This window comes from Oncorhynchus masou, chromosome 12 (genome assembly GCF_036934945.1).
Source record: "Oncorhynchus masou masou isolate Uvic2021 chromosome 12, UVic_Omas_1.1, whole genome shotgun sequence".
In the NCBI taxonomy this organism is placed as follows: Eukaryota; Metazoa; Chordata; class Actinopteri; order Salmoniformes; family Salmonidae; genus Oncorhynchus; species Oncorhynchus masou.
In genome coordinates, this window is record NC_088223.1 from 23,195,760 (window position 1) to 23,222,938 (window position 27,179).

A 27,179-nucleotide genomic window follows, 5' to 3' on the forward strand; every position below is an offset into this window, starting at 1 on the left:
GCAGGTCATACACAGGGGGTCCAAAGGGGCAACAGTACAGGCAGGGAAAAGGCCAGTAACGTCCTCCGGGAGATCAGGCAATAGGTAGATAACAGGAAATCCGATAGGCTATAGTACAGGCAGGGAATAGGCAAAAGGAGTCTTTTGTGAGGCAGGCAAAAACTATCATACACGGGAGGAGTCACTCACAGGACAACCAGCGCTCTGAAAGGCATGTGTCACAAAACAAACAATACCTCACAGTGATGGGGTGCAAAGAACTGAACTAAATAGTGTGGGATAATGACATACAGGTGTGTGAACAGGTGATTAGAATTCAGGTGATTGGGATCTGGATAGTGAGCTGCGTTCAGGCGATCTAGGTGTTTGAGGGTGTGAGTTGGAAGCAGACGTTACACATATGATATGGTAAATATATACAATGCAAAAAACATCTACATTTAAATGGTATTAATATTAATTTGCATATATTTCCTTTAATTCACATATATTCCTGTTAATTCCCACTGAAAGTTTACACCTCTGAATATTCCCCAAAATGTGCAACCCTTGAGGTGATGATAGGGGATGGCAGGAGTTGAGAAGGGATAAGAGGGAAGAAGAGGAGAGGGGAGAAGAGGGCAGGAGAAGGGAGGGGACGAGAATAGAGGGCAGGAGAGGAGAGGATAGGTGAATGGAGGGGAGGAGAGGGCAGGATAGGGCAGGAAAGGAGAGGGGAAGAGAGGGGAGGAAAGGAGGGGGATGACAAGTGAGACATGGATTGTGTATGTGTGCCATTCAGAGGATGAACAGGCAAGACAAAATATTTAAGTGCCTTTGGTAGTAGGTGACAGGCGCACCGGTTTGAGTGCGTCAAGAACTGCAAAGCTGCTGGGTTTTCACACACACCAGTTTACCGTGTGTATCAAGAATGGTCCAACACCCAAAGGACATCCAGCCAACTTAAGGTGTACTGTAATCTAACACCCAAAAGTAGTAGGGCCGGAGGAATCAATGCAGAGATGGGTGTCTATGAAGGGTTACATATTCTGTGAATGGTGGTGGAAGTGAAATGGTTCTGGCTGTGAGAGTATAGGTCTGTTCTATCTGTGTTGTGTTATGGGCCCATGTGAGAGAGATCCAACACTCCCAAGGTGGTCCTCTGACCAGCTGACCTTAGAGGAAATCCCTCCATGAGGGGTGAGTCTAATAACTAACCACCAGGGTAACACAACCCAGCTCACACTATATAATGACCTCTCCCTCCCGGATGGATCTAAAGTGATGTCAGCTTAGCTAATCATAACAGGAGGAAAATAACCAGGCCATGATACTCCTCTCGGAAACACGCATGCACTGATGTACACACAAGCACACACACACACAGCCACACACACACACAGGCGCACACACACACAGGTGCACACACACACACACACACACACACACACACACACACACACAAACACACACACACACACAAGCACACACACAAGCACACACACAAGCACACACACACACACACACACACACACAGTCCTGGAATGACAGTCGGATGCAAGCTATCTAGGTTGTGGAAGTGGATGTAGCCTCAGAGGACAACTACACCATGGCATGGCTGGTACCTTCCAGGATGCCCAGCCCACATCCCCTAAAGGGCAACCAGGCCCACAAAGAGCATGGATGTTGATTTCATTCATACTACCAAGGCTTTCATGTGTATTATTAGACCGGAAACTGGGTACAGTGTGAAAATGAGGACATTGAGAGAGAGGGGAAATCCTGCTTCCTGTGGGCTGTGGCGAGAGTGCTCGGACCCCTTGAGCACAAGGCTAGAAACATTTGCTAGTAATACAGGCCAGGCAGGTGTCTGATCAGCTGCCTGTTCTGGGGCTATATGGGGTGAGCATTGAGTGCTACATTCTTGAAAAAAAAGGCTAGTTTGTTTGTCCTCATTGGAAAACCCTTTTTGGTTCCAGGTAGAACCCTTTGGTAATGAAAAAGATTATACTGGGTGTAGGATCCTCAAGCACAAGTCTAAAAACATCCGTGAGCAATAGCAAGGACGTATAGGTGTATGTTTCTCTGCCTGTTCTGCAACTATGTGGGGTGAGCAATAAGTGCTACAACAATGACTGTAGGTTAGTAATGGCCATATAGCTGTGTTATCTGCTACGGTAGCTGTTCTGGGGTTCTCTTCTGGTTTGACATTGCAGAAGGCACTGCAGGCCACTGCCGATCTACTGATGAAGAATGAAGGGATAATGCCAGAGGAGCCGCCGTTTGGAGGTTATATTGGCATGGGTGTTGTTAGACCCGAGACAAAGTCGACAAGACCATGCCAATATATCCTAGTAATACCGTTATCTGCACACCACTGGACTAATTTAGCCGTTTCTCTGTCAAAACCTTGAAGAGACGTTTGGTCTGGGTGGAGGAAACCCACAACAGCGGTGTCATCTGCATATTTAAAAAAAAAACTTGTGGTGAAAGCATGCAACCTTGAGGGGCTCCTGTATCCACCATTCTAGATGTAGAGATGGCAGAGTTAAACTTCACTTGTTGAGTACGGTTCACAAGGAAACTATGAATCCATTTGATCAGGAGAGAGTTGACACCCAAATTCACCAGTTTATCATTTAAATGTGCCTTTTATAAATGTTCATAGATGTTGTTCAGCATCACCAGTAATGTATCATCAACATCCCTGAAGGCACGATATGCAAACCTATAATAGAAACTGTCCAAATAATTTGCAAAAGCAAGGTCATTTTCGACAGTCATACAACGTCTCCTTGGTTTGTAGCCTGTGATGGTTTGTAGCCCTTGCCAGGCTTTCCTACTGTCCTTGAAAATGTTTTCTAATTTGTCTTTGTATGCTGCCTTGTACTCCTTAATTTTTCTTTTAAGTTGCCTCTGAAAATTTTCCCTTTTCTCTTTTCTGCCACCTGATTTTAACACTTTTTTAAATTCTCGAGTTACCCACGGTTTATTTTTGAGTAAGATGTTAACTTTCTTTTTGGGAATCCTCACAGAAACAGATGTACTCAAGAGACAATATCTGCTGCCTCTTCCAGGTCATTGGCTCTGTCCATCAGAGCCACCCAGTTCATGGACTCAAAACAGTCCTGGAGGGCTTCTGTCTCTTCAGGAGTCCAGCTCTTAATCTCCACTGTTTCAGCCTTCTCTCGCTGCAGACGTGCTTTGTAGACTGGAATGAGCTGAACCATGTTATGGTCCCAACTCCCAAGATTGGGCAATTCCTTGCAAAAATACACACCTGGGATGCTACCATAACAGAGGTCCAGACAGGGTTCATTTCGGGTAGGACATGGTAATTGACATGATGGTAAGTTCAGATAGATTCTGCATGTTAAAGTCTCCCAGGATCAGCTTTACTGCTTCAGGTGATTGTCTCAGCCTAGGATACAAGGTCATGAATTAAGTCGGTAGCTATTTGGGTGTCAGCAGAGGGGGCTATGTAAACAATAAATAACCTGGCCGTAGGTTAAGAGCAATGTCTTTATTACAGACCTTGTGCTTCGTTGTAATATGGGCAGGATTGCAATATTTCTCATTGATGAATGCACAAACTCTACCACCAATTGTCTTACCAGAATTTATGTTTTGGTCCAATCTAACAATTGTGTAGCCAAGCAGCTCCACAACGGATTTGGGATCCTGTTCCGTATGCCAGGTCTCAAAAAGACAGATCAAGTAGGATTGCCGGTACTCTGAGAGATATTGAGTACAAGCCCGTAGCTCATCAAATTTGAATATTGAAACAATTTTGCAAATGTCGGAGACAGACAGCAAGGTTTATACAAACGCTGTTGAAAACGAAATGTTAGTCTAAATGAAATGTGAGATAATGTCTAGATGCTTTTTATAGTGGAGATAAAGTTTATAAATTGTCTGGCTGGGCAGATAGAACAGAGTAGATAGGCATTTTAACATCATAGATTTAGCCAGTGGTAACTTGTGGCATAGACACCAGCTGGAATGTGGTTTTAACCAATCAGCATTCAGGATTAGAACCCCCGCTGTATAAATCACCTTAGATCATACATAACTAGTCATTCAGTCAGTCACAATTTACCCACAATGTGTCATGGATTTGATGCTCTCGAACAAAGCCAATAACTTCTATGAACTCTGAGCAGAATTTTTAAAAAGGCCATACAGGTGCCCATTTAGATGGTTGGTCTGTTTTGAAGCCTTGCTTAGACCATACACACACACTAGCTGTGTCGCTGAGAGGACCAGGGGGCCAGCCAGGGTGCAAGTAGGACTCAATCGTCTGTATAAAAGGGCATCGTGGGTCATAGACCCATTTCCTGCAGTCAAATGACCAAATTGCCCTCTAGTGGCCTCATGTGTTGAATGTCATTAATATTTTTCATAATAAATAAACATTTTTTTTTACAGCTAAAAATACAGTGTTTCTATGTCAAAGTTGTTTTATATTTCAGTCTTTTGTGATGTATAAAGTGTAATATTGGGACACAAACTCAAAATGTAATACATTTCAACTCTATATCTTACATGGTACAGGTGTCTTCTTTTTTTAAGCCCATAAACATGTGTGTGAGGTGTATACTTTTGTTTCAAAGTAGATTTGTTGAAGACTACCAAGAAACACTCTGTGTGACCCTGATTTAGCCTGCAGTAAAAGTTCAGCATCTATAAATGTATATCCATAATTACTCAAGTGAGGATATTGATGATCTGGAAAAAAACTTGATTTATCCCATGATCCTGTTCTTTTCAATACTCTCTCTCTCTATCTCAAATGAACAAACGAAGAAGAAGCTTCCATGATTATTATTCTACTGCTTCACTAAGGGGAAAAATACATTTGCGCCGTCAAGCTGAATTCCCCCTCCGGGCAAAACTACAGCCAGAGATTGAAAGAGGGCAAAAGGAAACGGCCTGACAAAAAAAGAAAGAAAAGAAAATGAAATAAAATAAGGAAAGATTCTAGGAGTAAATCAATACATTACAGTCACAGCAACCTACAGTGGAGACGTATCAAAGCCGCTGTCACTGAATATAATTAGACTCAGCATGCGGAAACTTAAACTATGGCAGAGTTAATGAATTTCATTTTGGATCTGCTTTGAGCCGACGTTTTGTTTACAGCGACCCTCCTTTCAGCCATAATTCATTTATATTGCGCTCGAATACACATTCACTCTCACTTTCAATTCTCTGCCCCTTCTAATTTCGTGCACGGCGTAAAATACCTTAAGGTAGAATTCAAAGAACTGAACAACCCCCTAGTGTAAAGTAGTGTAGAAGGGGTGAAGCGCTAAAGCACTAGGCTACGCTAGTCTGATTATCGCCACATTAAGGTTGGCGACCAGGGGAACATGGCCTCCAGGCCAAAGGCAACATAGCCACTCTGTTAAAACCAATCATACAACGGTTAGAATACAATGTGTACACATAGGGGAAGACTCATAGCTCTTCATATGAATGAAAAGCTTGAAGGGATCTTGCTTTTTAGAATGTTGGGAACGCTATTAATGCTGTATTGTTATCTTAGCCAAAAAAGGATGGCCTTACACTATAGTGGCAGGACCTGTTTGACATGCATTGATATTCTAACATGGAATCATTGGACAAATACAATGGGAGAAAACAACAAGGCGACCTCTATCTGAAATAGGTGTTCAGTCAACAGTATTCAGAAAAGCTACAGACGATCTAGGTACATAGACAACTATCTAAGAATGTGGCCAAAATGGCACCCTATTCCCTACATAGCTCTATGGGGCCTGGTCAAAAGTAGTGCAGTATATAGGGAATAGGTCAATCATTAGTAAGGACAAACGAACCCTTTAAGGTTGTAGAGCTAATGATAGGAAACACCCTCTATGTTGTTGTAACTTTCCCTCCCTCTGTATGAACAACATAAAACACAATGGAAAATGTCAGCAGGCAAGCCAAGTGTGGTATTCATCATGTGAACTTCATCATGACTGTTCTACTTTCTTAGACCTTCCAGATCACAGTGTTCTACTTGAGCAATATGAGTCACACAACTCCCTACTAACAATTAGAACTCCATAACAACACCACTTATCACGTTTGTGACCGGCATCTTTAGACTTGCAGGGACAACAGAGCTTCTCCTGCTCATAACACTAGACTGAACGCTAAACTACTGTATATTGAATAAAATGTTATTGGTTGCGTACACATATTTTGCAGATGTGATCGCGGGTGTAGTGACATTGCAGTAATAACTAACAATACAAAACAATGCCCTCAAATCCCCCAAATAAAAACAAAGGAATTAAGACAATTTAGAATGAGCAATGTCAGAGTCCGGAATAGAAAAATATATATGTATGTGATGTGTGCATAGACAGTATATGAATAGAAAAGGTGTGTACAGCAGGAGTTATATAGGATAGGCCTTGACTAGAATACAGTATATATATATGAAGTGGGTAAAACAGTATGTAAACATTATTAAAGTGACTAGTGTTCAATGACAATGTACATAGGGCGGCAGTCTCTCAGGTGCAGGGTGGAGTAGCGGGTGTTAGCCAGCTAGTAACAGTGACTAAGTTCAGGGCAGGTTACTGGGTGGAGGCCAGCTAGTGGTAACAATTTAACTGTACTGTCTCCGCCTTCTAGATGGTAGCGGAGTGAACAGGACGTGGCTCGGGTGGCTGAGGTCCTTGATGATCTTCTTGGCCTTCCTGTGGCACTGGGTGCTGTAGATGTCATGGAGGGCAGGCAGTGTGCCCCCTGTGATGCGTTGGGCTGACCGCACCAGTGCAGTTGCCGTACCAGGCGGTGATCCAGCTCGACAGGATGATCTCAATGGTGCATCTGTAGTAGTTCACGAGGGACTTACGAGGCCAGGCCGAATTTCTTCAGCCTTCTGAGGTCCACAATCAGCTCCTTCGTTTTGATGACGTTGAGGGAGGAGTGCAGTGGGGAAGGGAGGGCTTTTTCAGAAAAGCATGAAACTTGGCACACTTGTGTAGTTTGGTAGCCTGAACATTTTCCAAAATGGAGCCATGGAATAAAAGGTGGACATGGGTGGCAGGACTTCACCATCCACCATCCAGTCTTTATAACATGTTCCAAAATGCAGCAGGTGATTGTGTATGCACAGCCTAGCCCAGACAGTCTTAGGGTTGAAGTGCTGATTTATTCAATTTCTCAGGGAGTTTATAGACGTTGTTGTGCTTGGTAAGAAGCAGGTGTTCACAGGTAAGGCTGGCAGAAGATAGGATGTGCCATGTCAGCACAATCACCGGCAGCTGTCAAAATGAGCAGTAGTAGCAGCAGGGATGAGGAAGGAATCGCACTAACAGGTCACTAGAGGCAGCCACCACACCTAACCTCCATCCCTCAATCCCACCATCCCTCCTCTTTCCCCATCCCTCCATCCTCAGCACTGTGACTGTAACAGGTCACTAGAGATATCCACCATCCCTCCTCTTTCCCCATCCCTCCATCCTCAGCCCTGTGACTAACAGGTCACTAGAGATAGCCACCATCCCTCCTCTTTCCCCATCCCTCCATCCTCAGCACTGTGACTGTAACAGGTCACTAGAGATATCCACCATCCCTCCTCTTTCCCCATCCCTCCATCCTCAGCCCTGTGACTAACAGGTCACTAGAGATAGCCACCATCCCTCCTCTTTCCCCATCCCTCCATCCTCAGCCCTGTGACTAACAGGTCACTAGAGATAGCCACCATCCCTCCTCTTTCCCCATCCCTCCATCCTCAGCACTGTGACTGTAACAGGTCACCAGAGATAGCCACCATCCCTCCTCTTTCCCCATCCCTCCATCCTCAGCACTGTGACTGTAACAGGTCACCAGAGATAGCCACCATCCCTCCTCTTTCCCCATCCCTCCATCCTCAGCCCTGTGACTGTAACAGGTCCCTAGAGATAGTCAACACACCTCATCCTCTTTCCCCATCCCTCCATCCTCAGCTCTGTGCCAGTGGCCATGCCATCTGTCTGGCGTCGTCAGCCCAGCGCTGGGCAGAGCCGAGCCACTCACCTGGACCACTTCCCTAACCGCTCCCCCTCCACTCTCTCTGCCTTCTGTTCCGTCTCACATCAACAATGGTGAATGCTAACTCTTTGCCTTCATTTATAACCTGCCCCAATGCATAGTGCCAACTGTAAAGTTTGGTGGAGAAGGAACAATGGCCTGGGGTTGTTTTTCATGATTCGGGCTAGGTCCCTTAGTTACGATGAAGGGAAATCTTAACGCTACAGCATACAATGACATTTTAGACGATTCAGTGCTTCCAACTTTGTGGCAATAGTTTGGGGAAAGCTCTTTCCTGTTTCAGCATGACAATGCCCCGTGCACAAAGCGAGGGCCATACAGAAATTGTTTGTCGAGATTGGTGTGGAAGAACTTGACTGGTCCACAGTCCTGACCTCAACCCCATCGAACACCTTTGGGACAAATTGGAACGCCGACTGCGAGCCAGGCCTAATTGCCAAACATCAGTGCCAGACCTCACTAATGCTCTTGTGACTGAATGGAAGCAAGTCCCCGCAGCAATGTTCCAACATCTAGTGGCTGTTATAGCAGCAAAGGGGGGGCCAACTCCATATTAATGGCCATGATTTTGGAATGAGATGTTCAACGAGAAGTTGTCCACATACTTTTGGACATGTAGTGTATGTATTCCTACTCAGATGAACTGGCTATGTCTGTCAACAGACAGGGTTAACTATGCTAATAGCTGTTGGGATCGTCCGTACGAATCTAAAGGCATGTCTAACACTAGGAGAAACTTCTCCACACGTATTGGGAAGTTGTTACGCTAGGTAGCTGCTGTGCACATTCAGTTGTTGTGGAGAACAGCTTGTTCTTGTTTGTATGTTTGCTTAACCCACCCATCTCTCTACCCAATCCTCTTACTGCTGTTCTCTCTTTCCCTCTCTTCTCTCATTCTTCTTCTCTTTCTCTCGTCTGCACAGGAGAAGTGGAGAGCAGAGGAGGCCTACTTGCCCACTCCTCTTCCTCATTCCATCCTCCATCCATCCATCCCTCCAACCCCGCAAGCAGCTAGAGGAAAGCCATCAGCTTCAATTACTCAGGATCAGACAGACAAAATGGCACCGGAAGAAATGGCAGCATTGCCACATTTCAGGCTTCAAACATAAAGATATAAAACTGTATTTTTTTGTGAAGAATCAACAACAAGTGGAACACAATCATGAAGTGGAACGACATTTATTGGATATTTCAAACTTTTTTAACAAATCAAAAACTGAAACATTGGGCGTGCAAAATTATTATTACAGGTAACATTCGCACTGAGCAAAAGGGTAGAGCTGCCGCTTTCAAGGTGCGGAACTCTTACCCGGAAGATTACAAGAAATCCTGCTATGCCCTGTGACAAACCATGAAACAGGCAACGCGTCAATACAGAGCTGCCCAGTGACACAAGCCTACCAGACGAGCTAAATTCTTTCTATGCTCGCTTCGAGGCAAACAACACTGAGGCATGCATGAGAGCATCAGCTCTTCCGGACGACTGTGTGATCACGCTCTCCGTAGCCGACGTGAGTAAGACCTTTAAACAGGTCAACATACACAAGGCTGCGGGGCCAGACGGATTACCAGGACGTGTGCTCCGGGCATGTGCTGACCAACTGACAGGTGTCTTCACTGACATTTTCAACATGTCCCTGATTGAGTCTGTAATACCAACATGTTTCAAGAAGACCACCATAGTCCTGTGCCCAAGAACACAAAGGCAACCTGCCTTAAATGACTACAGACCCTTTGAAAGGTTGGTCATGGCTCACATCAACACCATTATCCCAGAAACCCTAGACCCACTCCAATTTGCATACCGCCCAAACAGATCCACAGATGATGTCATCTCTATTGCACTCCGCACTGCCCATTCCCACCTGGACATTTACATTTACATTTACATTTAAGTCATTTAGCAGATGACAAAAGGAACACTTACGTGAGAATGCTATTCATTGACTACAGCGTTCAACACCATAGTACCCTCAAAGCTCATCACTAAGCTAAGGATCCTGGGACTAAACACCTCCCTCTGCAACTGGATCCTGGACTTCCTGACGGGCTGCCCTCAGGTGTTGAGGGTAGGTAGCAACACATCTGCCACGCTGATCCTCAACACTGGAGCTCCCCAGGGGTGCGTGCTCAGCCCCCTCCTGTACTCCCTGTTCACCCACAAATGCATGGCCAGGCACGACTCCAACACCATCATTAAGTTTGCAGACGACACCACAGTGGTAGGCCTGATAACCGACAACGACGAGACATCCTATAGGGAGGAAGACAGAAAACTGTCCGGGTGGTGCAAGAATAAGAACCTATCCCTCAATGTAACCAAGACTAAGGAGATGATTGAGGACTACAGGAAAAGGAGGACGGAGCATGCCCCCATTCTCATCGACAGGGCTGTAGTGGAGCAAAGCACTACGAAGGATAGTGTGTACGTCCCAGTACATCACTGGGGCTAAGCTGCCTGCGTGATTTTTAAAATGTATTTGTAATAATGACAATTACAACAATACTGAATGAACACTTAATATAATACATCAATAAAATAAATTTAGCCTCAAATAAATAATTAAACATGTTCAATTTGGTTTAAATAATGCAAAAACAAAGTGAAGAAAGTAAAAGTGCAATATGTGCCATGTAGAGAAAGCTAACATTTAAGTTCCTTGCTCAGAACATGAGAACATATGAAAGTTGGTGGTTCCTTTTAACATGAGTTTCAATATTGCCAGGTAAGAAGTTTAAGGTTGTAGTTATTATAGGAATTATAAGACTATTTCTCTCTATACCATTTGTATTTCATTAACCTTTGACTATTGGATGTCCTTATAGGTACTTTAGTATGCTTGTATGCTCAGTCAGATTATATGCAACGCAGGACATGCTAGTTAAACTAGTAATATCGTCAACCATGTGTAATTAACTTGTGATTATGATTGATTGATTGTGTTTTATAAGATAAGTTTAATGCTAGCTAGCAATTTACCTTGGCTTACGGCATTCGCCTAACAGGCAGTCTCCTTGTGGAGTTCAACGAGAGGCAGGTGGTTATAGCGTTGGACAGGTTAACTGTAAGGTTGCAAGATTGGATCCCCCGAGCTGACAAGGTAAAAATCTGTCGTTCTGCCCCTGAACGAGGCAGTTAACCCAACATTCCTAGGTCGTCATTGAAAATAAGAATGTGCTCTTAACTGACTTGCCTAGTTAAATAAAGATTTAAAAAAGGTGTAAAAAAATATATGTAAAAAATTGTCCGAATCTGTGTCCAAAAATACCGATTTCCGAAAATTTGAAATCGGCCATTCCGATTAATTGGTCGACCTCTAACCTCAATCAGCCTGACTAACCGGTGTCTGTATGTAGCCTCGCTACTTTTATAGCCTCGCTACTGTATATAGCCTGTCTTTTTACTCTTGTTTTATTTCTTTACCTACCTATTGTTCACCTAATAACTTTTTTGCACTATTGGTTGGAGCCTGTAAGTAAGCATTTCACTGTAAGGTGAAATGCCTGTTGTATTCAGCGCACGTGACAAATAAACTTTGATTTGATATTGGATGACATGGTAACTCCCTGTCCCACTCTCCTCTGTCAAAAAAAGGGAAATATATAAAAACACCAGGATGTTTGTGCCTACAAAATCCCTCTGTACTAATATGCTGGCAGATATTTAGTTCTTCAGAAACAACCCCCTCAGCAACAGCAGCATCCCCCCTGCCCTTCTTCCTCCTGAGTCTCTGCTGAGTGCGTATTCCAACTCCCCAACTCCCATCAAACGCCCTTAACCAAGACACCACTCCTCTCAGGTCATCTACGTGACCAGGGGTCAAATTGGAGCCCCAGGTGATTAATATGGCTTCACATTATCACACACAAACAACGCTCTCTATCTGCCTATTGAAGCCCTGTCTCTGTCTGAAGGAATTATTGGTGTTAGAAGAACGACGTCAGTCTTTGCCTATGCCACTGGGATATCGAGAGAATCTAAGAACAGAACTGAATCAAATAAGCTGTGTGAAGGAATGGCCCATGGCAGCATCGGAGGGGGTTGGATCAAAAACATTCAAAGCGTGTCCTTGACAGACAAGCACTACTTTAATGCTATCCTCTACCACCAAGGTGTTGAAGAGAGATTTTATAAAAGTCAGAGGGATATTTCACCCCTGGAGACCAATACAGGTGGGCCTATTAACTCGTTTTGAGAAGTTTTGAGATGTGTGATGTGTCAGCCAGTCTGCAGGACTCAAAACTTGATTTCTAAATATCTGATTTGAGCTGTGGAAATCTTTAATAGTACAAAATAGTTTCATGAATGTATTTGTCATGTTGTAAAACTTGAGAAAGTAAGATTTTGTCGTCACACACAAGCACACATTATACGCTTGCATTGATCTGTTGGTGGGTTAAATCGCTAAACACCTGTTAGCAATAGACAGAGGAAGCAGCAGAGCAGAAGTTCAGCTACATAATTAGCACAGACACCAGATCAGCCAATAACAGGTCAGTGGCATGTGGGTCGGCTAGCAACTGGCCGTCTCTGCATAGTTATGACTGGTGGAAGCTGGGAGCTGGAACTTCACAGTGGCTGAGTGGAAGCTGGAACTTTACAGTGGCTGAGTGGAAGCTGGAACTTCACAGTGGCTGAGTGGAAGCTGGAACTTCACAGTGGCTGAGTGGAAGCTGGAACTTCACAGTGGCTGAGTGGAAGCTGGAACTTCACAGTGGCTGAGTGGAAGCTGGAACTTCACAGTGGCTGAGTGGAAGCTGGAACTTCACAGGGGCACGGTGCCTGATTTCCGTACCTCAGGGAGATGCTGTGGCTTCACAGTGGTTTGTTTAGCAGTATGTGTGTGTCTGTATATGTATGTTTGCACACACATCTGAGTGGGTGTGAGTGTTTGTATCTGTGTGTGTTTGTATATGAGTGTGTGCGTGCGTGCTTGTGTGTGTGTGTGTGTGTGTGTGTGTGTGTGTGTGTGTGTGTGTGTGTGTGTGTGTGTGTGTGTGCGCGCATTTGTGCGAGCATGGCAGGGCAGAGCCTAATCAAGACAGGGGGAAGCTGGGTGTCAAGACTCAGACTCTTTAGTGGATACTGGCACAGCCCTTAAGAAGAGAGAGAGCCTGCGGGGCAGTGACTGCCATGAAGGCCAGAGGAGACTGGAGAAGGCCACACTTTGAACACAGTCATAATAGCTTAAGGTTGCACTGACTGGCAAGTCGTGTGAGAAATCAATTGACAACTCTAATAGGAGCTCTGCAACCATCAGTACTGTTGTACTGTCACTGATTGTTGCTACTATAAATCATCATAAACCATCATAAACCCTGCTCCTGCTTTGAACCAGAGGATTTGTCATTGTGGTCGAAAAGAAGACAGACTGACGGACAGACTTTCCATCACTTTCCTGTTAGCTATAATCAGGACCACCAGAGAAGAATTGGTGATTATGGCCCAGCAAAGCAACTGTGATAAATGATCTAGCTTAGTGATGAAAGTTCTGATTTCATATTGATAAGATATATATATATATATTTATATATATATATATATATATATATATATATATATATATATATATATATATATATATATATAAATTAATAGCAATAAATGATGTCATTGGACATGCAGGTATTAATTCGCCAATCAAAATCCCCCCTCCTCTCCAGTGTCATGAATAAAATCTGTAATTTGTGACTAATATCAAGACACACAGCAAGATAATCAAACTTAGGGATGACATGTCAGCAACAAACGCTGACACTACACATCCAAGTATATCGGACCAAATTATGAAAGACAAGAATTGTACTTTTGAATGCCGTAAAGTCAGTGTGGAAGAGGTGAAAAAATTATTGATGTCTACCAACAATGACAAGCCCCCGGGATCTGACAATCTGGATGGAAAATTATTGATGATAATAGCAGACAATACTGACACTCCTATTTGCCACATCTTCAATTTAAGCCTACTAGAGAGTGTGTGCCCTCAGGCCTGGAGGGAAGCTAAAGTCATTCCGCCACCCAAGAATAGTAAAGCCGCCTTTACTGGCTCAAATAGCCGACCAATCAGCCTGTTACCAACCCTTAGTAAACTTCTGGAAAAAATTGTGTTTGACCAAATACAATGCTATTTCACAGTAAACAAATTGACAATAGAAGTTCAGCATGCTTATAGGGAAGGACACTCAACAAGCACAGCACTTACACAAATGACTGATGATTGTCTGAGAGAAACTGATGGTAAAATTATTGTGGGGGCTGTCTTGTTAGACTTCAGTGTAGCTTTTGACATTATCGATCATAGTCTGCTGATGGAAAAATGTATGTGTTATGGCTTTACACCCCCTGCTATAATGTGGATAAAGAGTTACTTGTCTAACAGAACACAGATGGTGTTCATTAATGGAAGCATCTCAAATATAATCCAGTTAGAATCAGTAATTCCCCAGGGTACCTGTTTAGGCCCCTTGCTTTTTAAAATTTTTACTAACAACATGCCACTGACTTTGAGTAAAGTGTCTATATATGCGGATGACTCAACACTATACACGGCAACTACTATAGCAACTGAAATGACTGCAATATTCAGCAAAGAGCTGCAGTAAGTTTCAGAGTGGGTGGCAAGGAATAAGTTAGCCCTAAATATTTCTAAAACTAAAAGCATTGAATTTTTAAAAGCATTGAATTTGGAATAAAACTCTCACTAAACTCTAAACCTCAACTAAACAAGTTGAAATGACTAAAATCCTTGGAGTTACACTAGATTCTAAACTGTCATGGTCAAAACATATTGATGCAGTAGTAGCTAAGATGGGGAGAAGTATGTCTATAATAAAGTGATGCTCTGCCTTCTTAACAGCACCATCAACAAGGCAGGCCCTACAGGCCCTAGTTTTGTCACACCTTGACTACTGTTCAGTCGTGTGGTCAGGTGCCACAAAAAAGGACTTAGGAAAATTGCAATTGGCTCAGAACAGGGAAGCATGGCTGGCCCTTGGATGTACATAGAGAGCAGATATTAATAATATATCAATCTCTCCTGGTTCAAAGTGGATGAGAGATTGAGTTTATCACTACTTTTAATTATGAGAGGTATTGACATGTTGAATGCACCGAGCTGTCCTTGTCTAAACTACTGGCACACAGCACGTACACCCATGCATACCCCACAATACATGCCACAAGAGGTCTCTTCACAGTCCCCAAGTTCAGAACAGACTATGGGAGGCACAGAGTAGTACATACAGCAATGACTACATGGAACTCTATTCCACATCAAGTACCTGACGCAAGCAGTAAAATTTTATTTAAAAAACAGATACAAAAACACCTTATGGAACAGCGGGGACTGTGAAGCAACACAAACATTGGCACAGACACATGCATACACACACACACACGATAACAGACGCACTATACATACACATTCATTTAGTACTGTAGATATGTGGTAGTGGTGGAGTAAGGGCCTGAGGGCACACAGTATGTTGTGAGATCTGTGAATGTATTGTAATGTTTTGTAAACTGTATAAACTGCCTTAATTTTGCTGGACCCCAGGAAGAGTAGCTGCTGCTTTGGGGGTCCATAATAAACAAAAATACAAATACAAACCCATGTCACAGATTTAAACCTAAGAATATGAGTGGGATTTGAGAAAGTGAAGTACTAAACTGTGTGAAGCTAAGTACAAACCTGGTTTCTCAGGTTATTTTTGCTTTAAGAACACCTCCCTTTACTTTGCTTTGCCCCATGTTATAATTCTAGGTGATGACTCATAAGCTAAGTCATGGTAACTGAAAAAACATTGTGACGATCGACGCTAAAAACCTCAGAGCCCTTCTGAGACCTATTAAGCCCTGAGCTGTCCCAAAACATTCTGATTCAACATTTCCTGAAGACTATGGTCTAATCTCCGCCCCCGCCCCAATCCTTTCACACACTGCGTTGACACGCCTTAGATAATGACTTAACCGCGCTGCTCAGTCGTGCCACGCCCTAGCCTGGCGTCTGCCAACACAGCCAGGGCTGCCAATGTCTCCCCAACCCAGAACTGTCCACAAAGACAACTAAGAAAAAGAGAAATGCCAAAGACAACGGAGATAGACTAAGAGAGACTGAATAACGCACAAAAGCACATTATTCAAATCCACACAGCCCAGTTCTAATGTTGAGAGACAAAATCAGCTTTTTTTTTTTTTTTTAAACGAATGTGTTACATAAGACAATGATGGAGTTTGGATGGAGAGCTCGTAGGAAGTGCTGCTGTCCCCGTGGGCAGCTGACAGTTTCTCAATGTTCTGTGTCAAAGGGGTTGAATGAAACGTGGGTGAAGCACAGCAGATGGGAGCAAGAGATGATGTCAGAGCTTTGTGGGATAACCCGCCACCACCTCCCACCTCCCTCTGTTAAGTCCAGCCCTGCTTCAGTTCAAAGTAAACACTAGACATAACATATGCAGAACATGTCATGAAGCCGTTGAATCCACACTGAAATATATACAATTGCCTGACCATGGAGAGAAGATTTTATTTCAATGTCAGATGGCAGTAGTGGTGAAGGCTTTGGAAGAATTACATTAAAGGCCTCTTTGTGAGGCAATTGTCTTCTTCTAATGGTGAATTCTAAGGCAGTCTGTTCCTGCCACGCCATGTCTCTCCACACCTTTATAACTACAGACAAGCCCCAAAAATAGTCTGCACCGCCAGTCTTATCTCTGACTTTAAACCCAGTTTTGTAGATATTTATGAAACTCACTAAGCATGACTGAATGGGGCCTGCAGGCATTTTGTGGCAAATATCCCGATGCTGAAGCCTCCACTGCACTGTAGAGTATAAACACAGAACACGCACACACACATACACACACACATACACACACTTATACACACACACATACACACACACATGCCAGATACTGCTGCTAATCTTTGTAATCAGTGTGATCTCTTCTCTCTGACAGTGTGTGAGGTGCGGGCTGATGACTCAAAGTTTTCTCTGCTGTCAAGTCTCCAAATCATTGTGAAGAGGCCTTCAAGATGGCCGCTGTGTTGATATATGTTATTTATTAACTTGTACACTATGTGCTGATGTCCGCTGAAAGGCATGATTGACAGCCTGGGAATCAAACGGCGATGTCGGATCCAAAAAGCCAAAGACCCGTTGGGAGTGCCAGAATGAGTGAGAACATTAACTCCAAAGCCAAATGAACCAGCGAGACAGATTCAATACAAACCGCACTGAGTCAATCAAGTCTTAATGTGAGATTCTTATCTCTGAATTAAAAGCGGCTGCATGCAGAAAGGAAGGACTCTATTGACAAATAGCCAGACATTTGTTTTCTCCGCTTCTTCATTGAACCATTGTTTTTAGCTGTGGTGTGTGTGTGCGTGTGCGTGTGCGTGTGCGTGTGTGTGTGTGTGTGTGTGTGTGTGTGTGTGTGTGTGTGTGTGTGTGTGTGTGTGCGTGTGAGTGAGAGATATAGCCATTGTTGTGTCTGTAAGTCTCAGGGTGGCTGGAAACAATATCTCAATTAGACCGGTCGGAGCTCAGAGAGAGGGAGAACTAACCAGAGGCGGTTCATTCTGCTGTTCTGCTGGCTTGGTCTTACCTCATTAAGGCCGAGCAGGGGAGACAAACATCAGCTTTGGGGGATTGATAAACATGGTGGGAGACTAGAGCGAGACTCTAAGGATGAGAAGGATGTGAGGGATGAGAACATAACAGAGGCTCTCTGGTGTGGCACAACTCGGAGCACCACCATTCATCATTCAGGGACGATGGCTTCAAAATGGCTTCCGCCTTGGTTCTCTCTCTCTCTGCACTGCAGTGACCTCCAGCAGAGCACAGCAGCAGAACTTAGGCCATTAAAACACAGGAGAATAGTCCAAAATAGGCTGTTTTCATGAACAGAGATGGGTAGTGGAGTGAAAAAAACAAAACAAGAGAGAGGGTGAGGAAGGAGAGAGAGTGGAGAGTTTACTTACCCTTAGGAGCGACTGGGACTCCTCCTTGGCGGCCTTGCCTTCGGTGGGTGAGGAGTACTGCTGCACCAGATGCCCAGGCTTCTCGGCACCGCCCTGGGGCTGTCCTGACAGGAAGGCCTTGGTGTCGACCCCCCCCAGGCTGAACACCAGGCCTGGGGAGTCCCTGAGCACCGCTGACCCCCCCTTCTGCTGGTGGTGCTGTTGCTCCTGAGAGGCGGCCACAGCATTGAGTAGATGCAGGGCGCCCTGGGGATACTGGGCCGGACTACCCCTCAGTATGTCCCCGGCTCGCTCCTTAGGCACCCATACTAGGCCTGCTGCGTGGGATTGGGCCTGGGCCTCTCTGGCCTCCACCCATCCCTTGGGGCCCTGGGTGTCCTTCTCGTCCAGGGCCTCACTCTTCACCCCTCCCTCGGCACCCGGCCCTGCCTCAGCGGCGCGACCCTCCGGGGGAACCAGACTGTAGAGCTTGAGGTCGCCCTTGCTCTCCTCCTTGATGCTGAGGGTGGAGGGGGTGGTGGCGGAGCAGCCGTTGGTGGTGGCGGAGGAAGCGGAGGGATGAGAGGAGGTGGAGGAATCCTGACAGTGGGCCGTGTTGAAGTGATCCAGAAGTGATGAGGTGTCAGAGGCCGTAAAGCTGCAGTGGCGGCACCGGCAGCAGCCGTGGACTCTCCTACAGGCGGAAGACAATGGAAGGGTTAATGAAGGAGGGAGGGAGAGTCGACAGGGACAGACATGGAGGGAGGTAGACAATATCAGAGGATGAATAGTGTGCCAGTCTTGACCACGAGAAAGCATACATCGACAGGCAGTGAGAAATATCATCAGGAAATGAATACCAGCGCAACCTTGGTCAACATGAGTGTATGTTTTTAATCAAAACATTATGGGTTCAATCAATTTCAATTGAATGAATCTCACTGGCTAACTCTATCTCGCGCTCATCTCACAAGCATTCTCCAACCTCCGACCATCATATACTGTATCAAATTCAACAATAATTGTGATACACCACATGAAAACTTCAGCTAAATAACCAGTTGGGTTTTGCTCAGAACCACAATGAACCATCACAGCAGGTTCAAAATGCTTTCATTTCCTGTTAGCGTAGCCATGTCTCCACAGAGATGTCCAATGCATGGATGTCCAAATAAATAAACACAACTTCCTCGCCCACTCCTGTTTATTTTACCAGCATCAACAAGAGTGCTAGGAGTGTGGCCATTCATCCATAGCCTCAACTTTTCAGACTTATAAGCACGCACGTCTCCAAAAGGCATAGTGATCAAAGGGCAGTTACATTATGAATAACTAACTACATTGTTGAAAAAAGGCATAGTGATCAAAGGGCAGTTACATTATGAATAACTAACTACATTGTTGAAAAAAGGCATAGTGATCAAAGGGCAGTTACATTATGAATAACTAACTACATTGTTGAAAAAAGGCATAGTGATCAAAGGGCAGTTACATTATGAATAACTAACTACATTGTTGAAAAAAGGCATAGTGATCAAAGGGCAGTTACATTATGAATAACTAACTACATTGTTGAAAAAAGGCATAGTGATCAAAGGGCAGTTACATTATGAATAACTAACTGCATTGTTGAAAAGAGGCATAGTGATCAAAGGGCAGTTACATTATGAATAACTAACTGCATTGTTGAAAAAAGGCATAGTGATCAAAGGGCAGTTACATTATGAATAACTAACTACATTGTTGAAAAAAGGCATAGTGATCAAAGGGCAGTTACATTATGAATAACTAACTACATTGTTGAAAAAAGGCATAGTGATCAAAGGGCAGTTACATTATGAATAACTAACTACATTGTTGAAAAAAGGCATAGTGATCAGAGGGCAGTTACATTATGAATAACTAACTATATTGTTGAAAAAAGGCATAGTGATCAAAGGGCAGTTACATTATGAATAACTAACTACATTGTTGAAAAAAGGCAACGTCCTGTCAGCTTCTCTTTAACTCTACACTACAAAAAAAAGGTGCTATCTAGAACCTAAAATGGTTCTTCGGCTTTCCCCATAGGATAACCCTTTGAAGAACACTTTTTGGTTTCAGGTAGAACCCTTTTTGGAAAGGGTGGAACTCAAAAGGTTTCGACTTGGAACTAAAAAGGGTTCTTCTATGGGGATAGCCGAAGAACTCTTTTGGAACCATTTCTTCTAAAAGTTTAATCTAATTATGAAGCAAAAAATATTTAGAATTTCTTCCTCCCACCTACTTCCAACTGAAAGGCAAACAAAACAAATAAAAACAACAACAAAAAGTAATTGTTATTGCATTTGCTTGACATCATGCCGATACCAGGTTTAGCGTCATGATACTTGATACAGAAATGATACCACGGCAAAAAAAAGAGAAAGAAAGTGTATTAGTTAAGTCCCAGAATAACCACGGGGCTTAATTTTTTTAAACATTGAAAAATATTTTGATAACTAGAACAACTTAAATAAATACACTATTATTCTATTCTATAGTCAATTTTGTTCAAAAATAAAACACAATTTTAAATTACAAAATAATCGGTTGTTTTCAATCAAGCGCCACAGTACGTTCAATTTGGCTGCTCTGGGGCAAGGAGACCGTCAGCTCCACTAAAACTATTGACAACAACGTGCCATTTTCAAGGAATTGTTAAATAAATGCTATATGCTAAATGCTATATCTAGTTGCTTTTCATATCATCACCTATTGAGCAAATGTCTGATTATGTCTGATTATCTAGCGTATCCTGCGTTGCATATAATCGATGCGGTGCTTACTCGCGAAAAAGGACTGTCTTACTCCAATGTGTACCTAACCATAAACATCAACGCCTTTCTTAAAATCAATAAACAAGTATATATTTTTAAACCTGCATATTTAGTTAATATTGCCTGCTGACTTTGTGAAGACTATTTCTTCCTAACAAAGACAGCCAACTTTGCCAAACGGGGGATGATTTAACAAAAGCGCATTTGCGGGGAAAAAAAGCACAATCGTTACACGACTGTACCTAACCATAAACATCAATGCCTTTCTTAAAATCAATCCACAGAAGTATATATTTTTAAACCTGCATATTTTGCTAAAATCGAGGTTAGCAGGCAATATTAACCAGGTGAAATTGTGTCACTTCTCTTGCATTCATTGCACGCAGAGTCAGTGTACATGCAACAGTTTGGGCCGCCTAATTTGCCAGAATTTTACATAATTATGACATAACATTGAAGGTTGTGCAATGTAACAGGAATATTTAGACTTAGGGATGCCACCCGTTTGATAAAATACAGAACGGTTCCGTACTTCACTGAAAGAATAAACGTCTTGTTTTCAAGATGATAGTTTCCGGATTCGACCATATTAATGACCTACGGCTCGTATTTCTGTGTGTTATCATGTTATAACTAAGTCTATGATTTGATAGAGAAGTCTGACTGAGCGATGGTAGGCACCAGCAGGCTCGTAAGCATTTATTCAAACAGCACTTTTGTGCATTTGCCAGCAGTTGTTTATGACTTCAGGACTATCAACTCCCGAGATTAGGCTGGTGTAACCGATGTGAAATGGCTAGCTAGTTAGCGGGGTGCGCGCTAATAGCGTTTCAAACGTCACTTGCTCTGAGACTTGGAGTGGTTGTTCCCCTTGCTCTGCAAGGGCCGCGGCTTTTGTGGAGCGATAGGTAAAGCTGCTTTGAGGGTTGCTGTTGTGTGCCTGGTTTGAGCCCAGGTAGAGGCGAGGAGAGGGACGGAAGCTATACTGTTACACTGGCAATACTAAAGTGCCTATAAGAACATCCAATAGTCAACGGTATATGAAATACAAACGGTAGAGAGAGAAATTGTCCTATAATTCATATAATAACTACAACCTGAAACTTCTTACCTGGGAATATTGAAGACTCCTGTTAAAAGGAACCACCAGCTTTCATATGTTTTCATGTTCTGAGCAAGGAACATAAACATGAGCTTTTTTACATGGCACATATTGCACTTTTACTTTCTTCTCCAACACTTTGTTTTTGCATTATTTAAACCAAATTGAACACGTTTTAATTATATTTGAGGCTAAATTGATTTTATTGATGTATTATATTAAGTTAAAATAAGTGTTCATTCAGTATTGTTGTAATTGTCATTATTACAAAAAAATAAAAATGAATCATCCGACTAATCGGTATAGGCTTTTTTTGGTCCTCCAATAGCAGTAACCGTAATTAAACACTCATAAAAACAATTTTGAAAATGGGTTAGTGAAAAAATGGTTTGAGAAAAAATTACATTAGGTCACTATGTTTAGCTAAATGCATGGGCCCATCAGCTGCTTGACAAGCAAAGCCCACCAAGGGTGGGAAATGAACCAAACCACTCATACTTGTCAGGTATAGTTTTAAAAAAATATATCACTCAAATATCCAATTAATGGTGGCTAATATTGAGAGATATCGTGAGGCTACCCTACGTATCTGAAATTACATGATCAGTTGTTGCAGTTACTTGCTGTATAAATATGTAATTGTAAATGTAATTGTTTTGCATGGAATAATCTGAAAATTGTAGGTCTGACTAGGCTCTTCAAGAGGTGATGATATTACAACCAAATAGTAAAAATGTATTTAACAATCCCTTCAAAATGGCACACACTTGTCAATGGTTTTAGCGGAGCTGTGGGACTCTTTGCCCCCCAGCATGCAAATCTAATGTTCTACACCTTATTGTGAAGCTTTATTGAACAACCTTTACAACCTTTATTTATTGAACAACCTATACATTACATTTGTCTTATGCAAAACCATATCTGAGACTCACAGCATACAAAATAATTGTGCAATTACATCTAACCTGTTTAAAAATGTAATCTGCTACATACAAGGGATAATTTGATAATCTATGGCCATAATTTTGGGTGAAATGACATTACATAGGACCAATGATCATTACAGCTAAATAATTTAATGTATTAAATAAATAGTTTGGTTTCTAAATGTTTAAAAAACTTTGAAGGTAATTTCTGAAGCTTCTGGAGCTTTTTGTAATAGTCTACACACCATAGAAGTACAAAGGATTTTACACAGCATACTACAATTCCCAAAGTGCATTTCAACTCCCAGGGTGCAATGCTCCACCCAGGGCTGCTGGCTGGCTAGTGGCTACTGCTAGCAGTCCCAGCCCAGACAAACGTGACATAGTCTAAATATATCGCTGTCATAGCCAAGTTATGAGGGCATTTCACATTACTTTTGGGTTGTAATCATATATTTATTTTTTTCGCCTTTATTTAACCAGGTAGGCTAGTCGAGAACAAGTTCTCATTTACAACTGCAACCTGACCAAGATAAAGCAAAGCAGTTTGACACATACAACAACATACACATACAACAATTATAATGCTCAAATGAACGTCATACTGAGTATATGTTAATGTCAATGTCACTCAAGAAGAATTCAAATTTAGTTGCAAGTAGAATAACGTTACAATGCAAATGTCATGTGTGAAAGAGTTTTTTACATTTTTTTATGTTGTTTTGCAACTAAACCTTCCTTGCACTGCACTGCTTTGTAACACCTTTTGCATAGTTGTTTCGGTGGGCTGGCCCTCATCATCTGCTCTGTAAGCAACGTATTCCCATAGTTCACTTCTGGAGACAGTTTGGTCAAAAAGCTGCAGGCGTGGAGGTATGATGTATTCATTAAAATACAGCCATGCTGTCGGGATTTTCTCTCTCCTCTCACTTGCTCACCCTGGCTAGCTTACTACTGCCCCCTTGAGAAGTTTCAAATAAATTAGTAGACAGACTCCATCCGCTCAATCCGTATATATTTGACAGAAACACCGAAAATATCAATTCTAGTACTCAACCGTTTTTCCATGTTCAAGTATCGAAAAAGTACCGAAGCTTAGGTATACCGTGCAACACTAGTGTGTTTGTGTGTGTGTGTGTGTGTGTGTGTGTGTGTGTGTGTGTGTGTGTGTGTGTGTGTGTGTGTGTGTGTGTGTGTGTGTGTGTGTGTGTGTGTGTGTGTGTGTGTGTGTGTGTGTGCGTGCGTGCGTGCGTGTGTGTGTGTGTGCATGCGTGCGTGTGTGTGTGTGTGCGTGTGTGCGTGTGTGTATGAATGCGTGAGTGCCTACTGTGTGCATATGCGGTGCGTGCGTACGTGTGACTCTGTGACTGTGTATATGTTAGTAACTGTGTGCATGCATGCCTCCATAAGTGTGTGTGCCTAACTTCTCTACAGAGCAATCTGGCTAAACTCTTCACAGATGCTGAACAAAGGAGCAGCAACCTCGGCGTCTCTCTCCCTCCCTCTAGACTCTGTCAGTCAGCATTATGGCTTCGAGCCACGAGAGGTCATGCCTTCTACCTGGTTTTACACCGATTACACCATAGAGGTCTTCTACCTGGTTTTACACCGATTACACCATAGAGGTCTTCTACCTGGTTTTACACCGATTACACCATAGAGGGGTTCCACCTGGTTTTTACACCAATTACACCATAATGGTCTTTCACCTGTTTTACACTGACTACACCATAGAGTCCTTCGATTTGGATTTGCACCAGCTGTAGAAGAGATGTGAATCCCTGCCTTAAACCAGATTTTACACCTGTAACGGCAAAGGGGAAGCCATCAGGTTCGGTTGAACTGACAGGTGAGATCAGTTAACCCAGCAATCAGCCTTTTCCCAGTTAAGCCCTGTAGCAGAACCTAAAGAATAAGGTGCCCTAACTATGAATCAGGAAGAAGTGAGGAGAGACAGGCTTTCATCATCGAGAAGAACCTGTTTTCCCCAGCATGCAGTGCGGGAAGTGTGTTCGCTTAGAGACTCAGGGGCAGAAGGAACAAGATCAAAGCCTTTGGAATTTCAGTACACATAGGTGTGTGTGTGCATATATTGTGTGCGCGTGTGTGTGTGTGTGTGTGTGTGTGTGTGTGTGTGTGTGTGTGTGTGTGTGTGTGTGTGTGTGTGTGTGTGTGTGTGTGTGTGTGTGTGTGTGTGTGTGTGTGTGTGTGTGTGTGTGTGTGTGTGTAGTCTGCAGGCAGGCTTCTCTGATTATCTGTACTGTTTACATCTCAAAGGACAGCTGCACCAGGCCAAGAGGCCAGCTATGCCTCTAAAGAATGTCCTGAACATCTGTGATTTTTCAACGCAGCAGCGCATCCAATAATACGCTCTCAACTCCCCACAAACATATTCTCCCTCAAAACAGTGCCTGAGGAAGGCCCGCAGCATCGTCAAGCACCCCACACACCTTAGCTCCGAGTCGCTCACTCCATTACCGTAGGGCAGACGATAACAGAACATGAGGTCTGATACCAACAGCCTCAGAGACAGTTTCTATCTACAAGCCATCAGACTGATGAACACTTGAACTGGACTGGCCACCTGTACTGACGCTCCACACCTTAGCACACACTAGTGTTGCACGGAATACCCAAACTTTGTTACTTTTTCAACAAACCCCCCCTCCCCCCAAAAAACGGTTCAGTACTAGATTTTTTTTTTTTACATGCGGTACTTCTGTCAAGTGTGTTTCACGTGATTGAGAGGATCAAGTCTGCATCAGCGCAGCCCCTTTATAGTGCGAAGAGCAGGGTGCCTGCTCCACTTAGTCATTCATTGCTAGGGCTGTCTGGGCTGCATTGATAGCTCCCCAGTCCCCACTCATGCTGCACAGATGTTAACAAACTTGAATAATGCAACACGGCATGTAGAAATGTTGAAACTGTTCATTGCTTTTTGCAAAACAATGTCCGTACAGGTTATAAAACTTTCACAATGCAAGATGAAACCGGTAGCTTCCAGCTTTAATTGTAGGCTAACTTTCCTTGCTAGCTTACAGCTGAATTCACTACAATAGTACTTTGTTTGTGATAATGTGCAAACCATCACGCAAAAAAATGCTGATTTCAGAGCTGATTGTGACAAAAAACGTCCCTAGCCACCAAAAAGTCATTCACTTCTTCGTCTCTCTCGCCTTCCATCTGGTTTCCACTAGCACCATTCATAGGTTGCACCTTCGTCACTTGGTCGCATCATGCCATTGTTACGAACTTTCTCATTGTTACGAATGTTCTCAGGCCACCCCGCGTCATACTGGTGCACTAAAGTGGTGATTAAGCCCAATCATTCTGGAAGGTGTCTAACTACTGTTTCGTCTAAATTAAACTATAGTGCCTCGAAATACGATGACATTGCTAAAGTAGTCAAATATTTAGTAGAAAACAATTTTGCCAGCATTATCATGTTGTCAAATGTACTCTAGACAGATGGCATTAGCTAGCAAAGTTCGTCAAAAATATGCTAACGTTAGCTAGCTAATATCCAGTGGCCTCCCCTCAATCTTAACTAGCTAGCAAACATTATACTGCATCCAAAGGCAATCTGGTGACATCAAAATGATGACCAAAGTTTTGCTACTAATTATTTGCCTCCTCTTGAATGTCATTGTATATCCAAGCCACTGTAATGTCTAGAGTACATTTGAAATCTTCCTCAGCACTCACTGACGATGCATTGAGTAGAATGTTCAGTCGGGCATCAATCCAAAACAAGCATTAAAAACAATATTGTGACGAAACATGGAACCCATGAATAGCCACAATGTCAGATTCCACAGCAACATTCTGCATAGTGAATGACATAATTACTTTTTTATTTTATTTTAATTTTACCCCCTTTTTCTCCCCAATTTCGTGGTATCCAATTGATAGTAGCTACTATCTTGTCTCTTGTCACTGCTTCTTAACACAGCGCGCAGCCAACCCGGAAGCCAGCCGCACCAATGAAACACGGTGCACCTGGCAACCTTGGTTAACGTGCACTGCGCCCGGCCCACCACAGGAGTTGCTGGTGCGCGATGAGACAAGGATATCCCTACCGGCCAACCCCTCCCTAACCTGGACGATGCTATGCCAATTGTGCGTTGCCCTACGGACCTCCCGGTCGCGGCCGGTTACGCCAGAGCCTAGGCCCGAACCCAGAATCTCTGGTGGCACAGAACATGTTATTTTATTGTACTGATCAACCCCATTTGCATATAATAAGTAATCTCTTATTTTATAAAAGTGTGCAATGTCTCTTTAAGAAAGTAATGATGTTGCCTCCTGAAATGATGTTGCCGCCCTTAACCACTGCGCCACCCAGGAGGCAACATCATTAC

General features: G+C 43.2%; 1 protein-coding gene across 1 annotated transcript in view; it reads right to left on the reverse strand.

The window, feature by feature from the left end:
* LOC135549699 (zinc finger transcription factor Trps1-like) overlaps positions 1 to 27,179 on the reverse strand; it is a 176,641-nt gene that overhangs the window by 90,023 nt on the left and 59,439 nt on the right. The window contains 1 exon segment of the mRNA XM_064979924.1: positions 18,014 to 18,686. Within this exon segment, the coding sequence (XP_064835996.1) occupies positions 18,014 to 18,686 (673 nt within the window).